Raw genomic sequence first — 11,513 nt, 5'->3', positions numbered from 1 at the left:
ACAAAAAGATAAGCGGATGGTGCACAGTCATGGCAATCGGCTTCATTCTGCTACCGTGTTGTGCATCATCACATTCACCCTTCCAGTGCGTCGTCACGGTGCAATCATTTCTCCACACACCACTTAGTAAAGCGTTACAGTGGGCGGTTCCATCCTCCACGTCAGAATTGATGGAGGATGCCACTTCCTTTTTTTTTTTTTAAAAAAAAGGTCAATTTTCCGGTATACCGATGTTCCGACTTTTAAGAAATGGCAGTGTTCCTACCCCTCATCTTTGATTGGCTCACTTTTTTCTTGTTTGGCTGATTGTTATGGAGGGCAAATTTGAAATTAGATTGTCACATTAAAGGCATTGTCCGGAAATTCTGCTGCTCAGAGTGGTTTTCTGCTTTTGTTATCAACATGGATGCTCAGAGTGTCGTATTTGTGATGATGGCTGAGATTGTGGTTGGCAGGCTTCACAGCACAGCCACGCGACACCATGAGATGATGCATTCCGTCTTTCACACATGGTAGAATCTCCCACCTGCGTCCTAAGCTTTCGGGAATATATTTGTTTTCCGCAACTGCTGTTTACTGGAGACGATCCTTGTGGGAAATACAGGATTACTCGGCTTGGCTCCTCATGCTCTTAAAAATGGCAGGACACAGTAGGGAAAATGTCCCCATGTGACATGCGCATGCTCCACTGACCATTTCTTTTCCTGCGCAACCCGCTGCTCACTACAGTTGGTTTACTGGTATACCGACCTTTCAGCACTGTGCAGCAAAAAAAAAGGCAGGGAGAAAATGGATTTCCGCCACTATCACGTGGTTTGGAAGGAAGACGCAATTGTGGTGCGGTGGTGGCGGGGAACACGTGGAATGGGAAAGCGTGTGAGTATCTGCATGAACAGCGCACCACTTCCGAAAAAGGTGCGGAAACAAAAAGGAAGTGTGGATTCGGCCTCAGACTGCAAAGGAGCACAAAACCGGGCCCCACAAAGGGGAGTTGCTGCTATAAAGATGACAATAAAATATTCGATGTATTGTCGAAGGCTTTCACGGCCGGAGAACGATGGTTGTTGTGGGTTTTCCAGGCTGTATTGCCGTGGTCTTGGCATTGTAGTTCCTGACGTTTCGCCAGCAGCTGTGGCTGGCATCTTCAGAGGTGTAGCACCAAAAGACAGAGATCTCTCAGTGTCACAGTGTGGACAAGATGTTGGCAGGTCATTTGTATCTACTCAGGAGGGGTGGGGTTGAGCTGAGTCATCCTGTAAGAGTTTCCCAGGGTGTGGAATGCTAATGGCGGGAAGCTTCACTGTATCCTGAGGAGGTTCTTTTGCATATGGATTGGTGCTTGATGTGCTAATCTTCTCTGCAGGGCTATTGTCGAGTATAGAGTGTTTTGTTAGCCTGGTGTTTTTCAGAACTGGAAACCATGCTCTGTTCATTCTTAAGGTTTCTTCTTTCCTGTTGAAGTTTTGCTTATGCTTGTGAATTTCAATGGCTTCCCTGTGCAGTCTGACAAAGTAGTTGGAAGTGTTGTCCAGTATTTTGGTGTCCTGGAATAAGATACTGTGCCCTGTGGCTAGTAGCCATTTATTCATTTCCTACAGGTCTGACCTGCTTACTCCAACGCCAACTCCGTAGCTTACTGGGGTGATATGTTTTCTGCTGAGTTATGCCCGCCAGCGATAGGGAACTGACACTTTCACTGCAAATAGCAGAAGGATCTACTTCATTTATGCCCCATCTTTCTCCCCAGAGGTGACCCAAAGCTACTTCTATATTTCTCTTCTATATTATCCTCAGAACAACCCTGTGAGGTAGGTCTGGATGAGAGGGTTGTAGTAATGACACGAGACAAGATCTGGATGCAAAGTCTGACCCCCCCAACATGGAGGCGAGAGTTTTATTAAGAAGCCGTCTATAGCAACAATTGTAGCAACAGTTACACATTCCAGAACCCGTCACAGCCAACTATGCAAATATGCTGTGACCAGGCTTTTGTCTTATCTATGAAACATAGCGAGAGGAACACAGTGGACCTTTAAGACATGTAAGAATATTACTTAGAGTGTATGGGAATATTGTGCTCTGAGAAGGATAAGAGACTTACTATGCTCAGATGAAACATATTGACACTGCTTTCCTGGTTCCTGGGTGGTGTGCCAATCGACCAGGAATCAAGAATGCAGGAATGTAAAGAGTTAGCATGTAGACTGTGTGGTGTGCCAGCTCCATGTCTACATTTACAGCAAAGTTTCTGTGGAGATGCAAGCACTCTCTAAGTGTTTAAATGGTCTCAGTGTTGTTTGGATTCTGTGGTTGATTTTAAGGTGTGAAATATGAGGTGAGTTGTTGCCATTGGCTGAGCAGTGATGTGGTTTCTCATATGGATTGTCTGATGTTGATGAAACTGGATTTTGCGAGACAATCTCTTTCCACACACTGAGCATTCAACAGGTTTCTCCCCTGTGTGGATTCTTTGATGTTCTTGAAGATGTCCACTGTGGTTGAATCTCTTTCCACAATCTGAGCACTCAAAAGGTTTCTCCCTTGTGTGTTCTTTTATGCTGCTGCAGATCACTGTTCGAGGTGAGTTGTTGTAACTGGCTGAGCAGTGACGTGGTTTCTCCTCATATGGATTCTCTGATGTTGATGAAGTTGGATTTTGCGATTGAAGCTCTTTCCACACGCTGAGCACTAAAAAGGTTTCACCCCTGTGTGGATTCTTTGATGTTGATGAAGATTTCCACTGCGGTTGAATTTCTTTCCACAATCAGAGCACTCAAAAGGTTTCACCCCTGTGTGGATTCTTTGATGTCGCTGAAGATGTCCACTGCGGTTGAATTTCTTTCCACAATCTGAGCACTCAAAAGGTTTCACCCCTGTGTGGATTCTTTGATGTTGCTGAAGATGTCCACTGCGGTTGAATTTCTTTCCACAATCAGAGCACTCAAAAGGTTTCTCCCCTCTGTGCCTTCTTAGATGCCGCAGAAGATCTCCATTACAGAAGAATTTCTTTCCACAATCAGAGCACTCCAAAGGTTTCTCCCCTGTGTGGCTTCTTAGATGCCGCAGAAGATAGCTATTACAGATGAATTTATTTTCACATGCTGAGCACTCAAAACGTTTCACCCCTGTGTGGATTCTTTGATGTTGCTGAAGATTTCCACTGCGGTTGAATTTCTTTCCACATTCTGAGCATTCAAAAGGTTTCTCCCCTGTGTGAATTCTTCGGTGAATGAGGAGGTGTGATGTGTACCCGAAGCACTTCCCACACTCCAAGCATTTATGGGTCTTCTTCCCATTGTGCTTTTGCGAATGAATATTATACTGAGATTGATCTGAGAAGTTCATTCCACTCTTCAAGCACTTGGATTTTTCCTCCAGCATGGGAATTTCTTCACAGAAATCCTCTCTTTGGCAAGGAATGTGTTTATCCCTCTTCTCCACTGTGTGGCTTCCCTCTGGCCTCTTGGGTCCACCTCGATTCCTGAAGTTTCCTTCCAGCTCTTCATCCTTTGCTTTATCTTGGGATGACTGAAGCCGTTCCTCATCGTCCTCATTCTCCTGATCATCCCCTGCTGGAATAAAGAGAGAGACTCCATTAGCACCTAGGCAAGAAGGGCTGAACTGCACTAGAAGTTCTCTCCATATTAAGAACATTTCTGTGGCTTCTTCCTGATGTATGCTGAAGTGTACATTCATGGAAACTTTACAAGTACATTAAAGCCTGCTGCATCAGAGAAGTTTGGGTTGCCCTCTGATCATTTATATGCCTCCTTACCTGTGTGAATCCTCTGATGTGAAGCAAGGACTGCCCTCCGACTGAAGCCTTTTCCACACTCCAAGCAACTATATGGTTTCTCTGTTGAGGGAACATGTAGATGGGAAATAACATTCATGCTCTGAATGAAGGTCGTTCCAGATGCCATACTTTCATTTTCATGCCCTTCCTTCCTTCTTTTTTGGGGTGATCTTTCTGCTCGGACTGGGATTTCATGGAATGCCTCTCCTTGGCAAGGAACGGGCTTATCCCTCATCTTCTCTGCATGGCTTTCCTCCTGCCTTGGTGGCTGAGTTCGAATCCTGAAGTTTCCTTTAGATTCTTCGTTCTTGCCCTTATTCAATGAGAATCCCTGAAATTCCTCAACCGTCTCCTCTACAGCTCCTGCTGGAACAAAGAGAAAGATACAATCAGCACCCACGCAAGAAGCCAAGCCACATCTCACATACTCCTCATTAAGGGGTGTACTTTGTCACAACTTCTTTTCCTCGTAGGAGAAGGATTCCACAAGCAGAGCGTTTTGTGTTATGTAAACAGTGTGTTTGAGGAGACTTCAACTGACTTGTTCCAAAATGATAGCAGAGATGACTCTGCTTCATGGTCACTATAGATAAAATCCTTACAGCCCTAGTTGTCTAGTTATGTAAATGGCTGCTTCTTAACCATAATGGAATTTTCCTCACTAACTCCTTAGTTTTTCTTGTATCCTCCCAATGCTGCAAGCTTTGACCATGAATTTAGGGCAAGCATCTTGTAAAGGTATATAAAATAATTGCCAGCACTTTTTTTCTGTAGAACCTGCCTGCTATATTTTTGGGCTTGTAGCTTCTCCAGGATGTGTTGAATAAACCAATCGAGATACAGCCTGCTTTTATTCCTTACTAGCAACAAAGCCCATTGTGTGGGGGGGGGGAAGAATGGGCTCTAGAAAGGGGTGGGCAAGCGGGCACTCCCTCCTCCTCCTCCATCAGTGTTCCCAGCTAGATGAAGGCAGGGTGGGGCAGGCATAGCAACTTTCTCTGTGCCTAATCAGAGCCAAGTGAAGGGGGAGGAGCATTGCAGACTGCTGTGCACCTGATCCTGGCTGGATGAATGTGGGGGGGGGGCAGGCATTCCCTCCTTCTACGAACTTGATCTGGGCTGGGTGAAGGGGGGGGCAGGCATTTCCACCTGCTCCACTCCTGATCCCAGCCTGGTGAAGGGGCATTGCCCCCTCTCTGCTCCTGATCCCAGATGGGTGAAGATGAGGAGCAGGCATTTCCACCTACTCCACTCCTGATCCCAGTTGTGTAAAGGCAGGGGAAGGGCATTGCCACCTGCTCTGCTCCTGATCCCAGCTGGGTGATGGCAGTGAGCGGGCATTAGCACCTGATCTGCTCCTGATCCCAGATGTCTGAAGGCTGGTGAAGGGGATTGCCACCTGCTCCACTCCTCAGCCCAGCTGGGTTAAGGCAGGGGGTGGGCATTGCTACCTTCTTCACTCCTGATCTCAGCTGAGTGAAGAGGGGAGAAGGCATTGCCACCTGTTTTGCTCCTGATCCGAGCTGGGTGAAGATGGGATGGGCTTTCCACCTGCTCTTCTCCTGATTCAAGCTGGTAGATGGCAGGGGTGGACATTGCCACCTGCTCCACTCCTGATCCCAACCACGTGAAGGCAGAGGGCGGGTATTGCCCTCTACTCTGCACCTGATCCCAGCTAGGTAAAGGGTGGGTGGGTATTGCAACCTGCTTTATATCTGATCCGCGGTGATTGCCCGTCGAGAGACTCCCACTGTGGAGCGGTATCCAGTATTGTTGGTTTGAATTACTTTATTGAATGCAATAAATATCCTACATGAGTGTGCTTTCCTTTGAATGCCCTGAGGAAGCTTTTGCATGGTGAAACAGGAACGTCAGAAGATGTAAGCATTTTCCAAGTTGGCTCTTTAATGAACATTATTTCTGGCATACCTGAAGCACCACCTACACAGACTTCGACGCATCCCTTATGACTAGAAATTGTTGTTACTATACATTACTAAAAAAACCCAACTTACTTGTGTCATATTGTATATAAATTAACAAACCAACTTGTTTGTGTTATATTGTATATAAATTGCCTTTAACACACAGTGCATGTGTTATATTGTATATAAATTGCCTTTAACACACAGTGCACATGACTTAAATGAACTTGCCTATTTGTGTTGAAGCGAACCAACTTGTTTGTGTTATATTGCATATGAATTACCTTGATCACACAGTGCATATTACTTAAATGAATTTGCATATTTGTGTTGAACTGTATGGGGTCCCCATTTTTTCATATGCATCAAAATTATTGACTTAAAGATTGTATATATTTATTTGCATTATCAATTTATTCCATTTTTGATTGAGTATTATACTTTTTAGACTGTGTTGCTACCTTCCCTGTTTGTTCTGTTTATATCTGATCTCTGCTGGGTCAGGGTGGTGGTGGGGCATTGCCACCTGCTCCGCTCCTGAACACAGCTGGGTGAAGGTGGAGGATGGGCAATGCCACCTGTTTCGCTCCTGATCCCAGTGGGTGCAAGCAGGGGGCGGGCATTGCTCCCTCTCTGCTCCTGATTCCAGCTGGGTGAAGGTGGGGGGCAGGCATTGCCACCTACTTCGCTCTTGATCCCAGCTGGGAGAAAGTGGGGGCAGGCATTGAGCCAAATCCTGGGCTTCCCACAGTAGCACGCTGTCTGGAGGTCTGGTTGCCTCATCTGGGCTTTCCATCATCGTAGCGACCTCTGTGGTGCACCAGGGTAGGAAGTGGCTTGTGTTGAATACGCTTAGCCTTACATATAGTAGGATTCTTCCACAACATCCCCCCTAACTGAGCAGCTTGTTGAACCTTTTACCCAGCCAGGCCATTCACTAGAGTGCATTTTAAACTCTGTATCTGTGACCTCCCCAAAACTCCATATAGATAAATTAAGGGGGAAAAGGAGCTAGGAATCTTTCTCCTAACGTTCCTGTTTCACTTGCTGCTCAGGTCTTGATTTTCTTCCATTGATGATTAAATACAAGAAGTTATCATAAAATCCAGTCCAGCATCTGGACAGCTTCCCCATAACTTTCGTCCTCCCCAAAACACCTTTTCTGGGGGTCAGGGAGCCAGGACCTCACCAAGTTAACGCCACGGGTCAAAGGGGACCCTCATGGTTTTTGGAAGGTTTGTCATTGTTGGGGGGCAGGGCAGGCCTGGAGGCACCTAGCTGACCACTGCAGGAAAGACCTGATGGGCCTTTGGTCCTTAAGTGACCAGCCCTTTTCCTTTTAATATCCAGTATCTAAGATTACTGCAGTGCTGAAATGGATCAAAGCCACTGCAGAGCTCAGCCCCAGAAGAAGCTTCTGAGATGCTAAGATCTCAGGCCCGAGAAGACCTCCACTCCCTCCTCACCTAGCAGGCTGGCTTCTCCATCCTCCTCTTCCTTGAGGCCCCTCGTGAGCTGCCCATGCTCAGCCTCACACGGATCCTGGCCTGCCTCAGAGACCCTCCCAGATGCCTCCTCCAAGAGAACCTGCAACAGCAGAGGGACCCTTTCAGGGAAGAGCAACAAAGGGGAGGGGGGGCAGACAGAGCGGAGGGTTCCGTACCCCACCCTGACCGTAGCTAATTCATTGGTATTTAATGGAGAGAAATTAAGGAAGAATTTCTTGAAAAAGTATAGGAACTTCTGAGCACCACATTGCAAAACAAAAATCACCTGAGCCAGCCTGGTTCATTGCAGGCAACCCAGGAGGGAAAAGAGTTTAGCCCGATAATCGATTCGGTTTCCAGTTACCTTCTATCTTGATCCATGCACACAATCTGTAGAGATTTTAATATAAACAAAAAGTAAAAAGAAAACACTTACATGAAAATAAAGCATCAGGCTGCAGGTGCTGCTAATATTTAGAACTACTCAGGATGGGCCATTAATACGAATTAAACCCGTTCATGATGGTCAGATTCCCTTTTAAGAATTTTTTTTTTCAGAACAGATTTCTGAAACAAGTGAAATAAACGGGACAGAGTAAACTCCAGGGCAATGAATGCCGAGAAGAAGGCAACACCACCCAAAAGGCCCCAAACTTATCTGCAGACCCCAAACTGTTCAGGAGGAGCGAGAGGGGAGGAGATCGTCTTCCGGTCTCACTTGTAAACAAAGGAGCCTCCCAGGCAAAGGGCCTCACCTGCGTCTCCTGCCGTAAGAGGAACTCTTCAGCAAGGGCCACTGCCTGGGAGCAGCTCTCAGGGCCACCTTCGCTCACCCAGCTCTGGATCTCCGGGGGCAGGACAGTCAGCAGCTGCTCCAGGATCAAGAGCTCCAGGATCTGCTCCTTGCTGTGCTTCTCCACTCGCAGCCACCCTCGGCACATTTCCTGGAGTTGGTGGTAAGCCCCCCGTGGGCCCTCGGCCTCCTGGTAGCAGAAACGCCTAAACTGCTGGCGCTGTTTCTCCCGGCTCAGGACATCCCCTCTCAAGATGGCTGCCTTCACCTTCCCATAATCCTCTCTGTCTCTGACATCCACGCTGTTAAAGGCCTGCTCAGCTTCTCCACGAAGGGCTGGCCGGAGTCGGGTCACCCACTCTTCCTGGGGCCACTGACAGGCTTCAGCCACTTGCTCAAAGGAGGCCAGAAAGGCCTTGGCATCACCCCAGGGCGAAGGTTTTGCTGGCAAGTGGGGGCTTCCCCATCCAGAGTGAGGGTTTTCCAGTGTCCTGAGGAACTCCTGCCACTGGGTTTCCCACTGCGCCAGGGAAAGGGAACCCTCTGCTGCTGGATGATCTCTTGGCCTCCTCCGAAGGAATCCTCTGATAGTCCCAGCCTGGAGGTCATGAGCAGCCATTCCCCTCCCTGCCGGTCCCTCCCCTATTGGGATATCTTGCCATTCCCTTTTCATGCTGGGGAATTGCTCTGTGATCTTTTTCCAGCAACAAAGTGTAGAAATGAATTACAGTGTTCAAGACTCAGATTCTTTCTGTAAAAAAGAGACAGAAACAAAAATGGAAAGAACAGATGAAAGTGGCATTGTGTCCTCTATTTGCGTTTGGACTTGTGAGATACATAAGTTATAGGTAAATCTACATCAGTATGATTTTAAATACATAATATGTCAAATCAATAGATTTGAATTCTTATTTTAAAGTTTGGAATTTGTTTTAAGGGACAGAACCAGAAGTTTTCCCCGATATATCCTGTATTAACACATCACTCTTCTAAAGAGCAGCAAATTTGCCACATCAGCAAGCGCATGCATTCCCCACACAGAGACTCCCATGAAGCTACTTCATACAATCAGGCCTTCACTCCTGCCTGATCCAATCCAGACTGGTTTCTGGAGCCTTTTCCAACCATATTATGTAGATTTGCTTCAGAAGGAGGTCCCTGGGATTGAACTGGAAGCCTCCTGGACTCAAGGCAGATACTTATTCCCTGAACTATGGCCCAGCCATACCTCCACCCCAATGAAATCCCCTCATCCCAATCCAAGCACCACCTACAGAGGACAGCAAAGAAGAAGATGGAGGTCCGTAATCATTCAAAGCAGCATATCTGTACAGATGAACATGCACAGAGGGAGGGAGAGTGTGCGCCAGTGGGCTGCCCCGCCTCTTGCCATCACTGATTCGTGGGCATGATGCCTATGTCCACAGCAAGTGCACACATGTAGATTCTGTCCCTGTAATTGGGAACACTGCTTTCTTTCTCAGAGCGGGACCACAAGTGACGCCTGACACAGGTTGGACACTTGCCAGCTTCCCTCAAGTTTTGATGGGAAATGTAGGCAGCTTGGCAGAATGTTGGACAAGTGACAGTTGAAAAGTCCATTGGACAGCAGTCAGAGAGTCAAGCTGCAAGACCAGGATGCCTACATTTCCCATCAAAACTTGAGGGAAGCTGACTAGTGTACAACCTGTGTCAGGCGTCACTTGTGGTCCCGCTCTCAGTCACAGAGAGGAATCTTGCAGTCGACGGACTGTGCTCACAGCCAGATGACTGTGCATAGGTGGGGGAGAAGCCAGAACCCTCACTCCCTCTCTCCCCTTTGATACATGTTGATGCAGCATGCTTTTGGCCATGAGCAGAAGGCTAAGAATTGCTCAAGTCAGCGAGTTAGTTCATAGGGCTCACGGGGAAAAGATGAGCAAGCTCTAGCCAGTCTACTCAGACACAGGCCTACACAGGCCCAAGGTCTGCTGGGAATCCATAAGGACAGAAGCATCCTCTACACACAGGCACAAACGCACACATACACACAACCTTTAGGACAGAAGTCCTACACACACGCATGCACGCACACGCCCCAACTCCGAAGATTTAGGAGACCTTTCTCTCAGCCATAGCCCCATCCCCAACTGTACAAACAACAGAATTTATTCTTCTTTTGAAGAAAACAGATGACGAAGCCCACAAGCCCTGTTCCTTTGTTTATGGATTATATTTGTTTATGGACTGTATTACTTTGTGCTGCGTAATGCACCTGATTCTTAGGGAGCCAGCATGGAGTAGTGGTTAGTAGGTAAAGATGGTCCTCTGTGCAAGCACCATCAAAAAGAGTCCAGTAGCACCTTTAAGACTAACCAAGTTTGCCATTGCCTTCCCCAGTTGTCTACACTTTACCCCCAGGAAACTGGGTACTTATTGACCTTGGAAGGATGGAAGGCTGAGTCAACCTTGAGCCGGCTACTTGAACCCGGCTTCCGCCAGGATCGAACTCAGGTCCTGAGCAGAGCTTGGGCTGCAGTACTGCCACTCTGCGCCACGGGGCTCTTAGTGGTTAGTATCAGACTACAATCGGGAAGGCCCTGTTTCAAATCCCGGTTCTGCCATGGAAGCTTGCTGGCCAGTCACACCCTCTCAGCCTAACCCACCTCACAAGGCTGTTGTGAGGAAAACTGGAAAAGAGAACAATGTAAGCTGCTTGGGCCACCACTGGGGAGAAAGATGATGTTATGAAGCAAATAAATAAAAATATAATTAAATAACTGAAACGTGGCCATTTACTCCACCCCTGCCAGACCACCAGGGAGCCTTTAGCCACTTGGAGGATATCAGCAAAGGTAGAGAGACCCATGAGATTCAGCCCCCCCCCTGTCTCTCTAGCCACCCCCCCCCCCCGGTCATAGTCCGATGACAAGCCAGATTTTGTACCTCACGAAACGCTCATTGCAAAAGAGCCAAATCCAGCCCCCTCCGCTCTGGAGGTTTTATCAGCGGTTTTTGAACTATAGAGCTGCAAAGGAAGCTGTTCCCGGCCTGGCGGGAATCCTGATTCCCCTCTTGCTCCTTGCTTCAGAGCCAACCCAGTCCCTGATTCAAGGGGCCGGACCAGAACCGCCCTCCCTCCTTGGGAGCAGAGAAGGGGCCGGCCGGACCCCCTCCTTCCCGGCCCAGCTCTGCACGTGGGGCCCAGAAAGATGGCCCTGCGAGGCCTGCCGGAGCTTCTCCCTTCCCACCTGGCCGCTCTTTACCTTTCCAGGCATGCCCCGGTCCGGCTCCAGCCTCAGTCCTCCCGCTCTCCTCCAAACAAACCCCCAGCTCAAAAGCAGGAAGTTGGAGGCTTCAGTCTCTCTCCTCCTTTGGCAACCTCTCTAGAAATGGAAACTTTATCACTTTAACCCTCTCCATTCCTTGCAGGCAAAGACGGACATGGTGTCCCTATTTTAACGCGCGTTGCTTAATATTACTTTTGAAACTGCTGGGAGAAAGGCATTTGTTAGGAAACTCCCCCGTCTTAT

The 11,513-nt window shown here is 47.9% G+C and overlaps 1 protein-coding gene across 1 annotated transcript; it reads right to left on the bottom strand.

Annotated features, from left to right (window-relative positions):
* Positions 1 to 1,853: 1,853 nt before the first annotated feature.
* On the bottom strand, positions 1,854 to 11,307 carry LOC129328684 (zinc finger protein with KRAB and SCAN domains 8-like). The gene is given in 5 exon segments (XM_054977908.1): positions 1,854 to 3,572; positions 3,776 to 4,162; positions 7,188 to 7,308; positions 7,964 to 8,752; positions 11,247 to 11,307. Coding segments are annotated over 4 exon segments (2,223 nt in total). The 5' UTR covers positions 8,675 to 8,752; positions 11,247 to 11,307; the 3' UTR covers positions 1,854 to 2,568.
* Between the last annotated feature and the right edge of the window lie 206 nt (positions 11,308 to 11,513).

The sequence above is a fragment of the Eublepharis macularius genome, chromosome 4 (assembly GCF_028583425.1).
Source record: "Eublepharis macularius isolate TG4126 chromosome 4, MPM_Emac_v1.0, whole genome shotgun sequence".
Classification (NCBI taxonomy): domain Eukaryota; kingdom Metazoa; phylum Chordata; class Lepidosauria; order Squamata; family Eublepharidae; genus Eublepharis; species Eublepharis macularius.
Note: the sequence above shows the minus strand (reverse complement) of the source record. Positions and strands in the feature narration are given on the sequence as shown.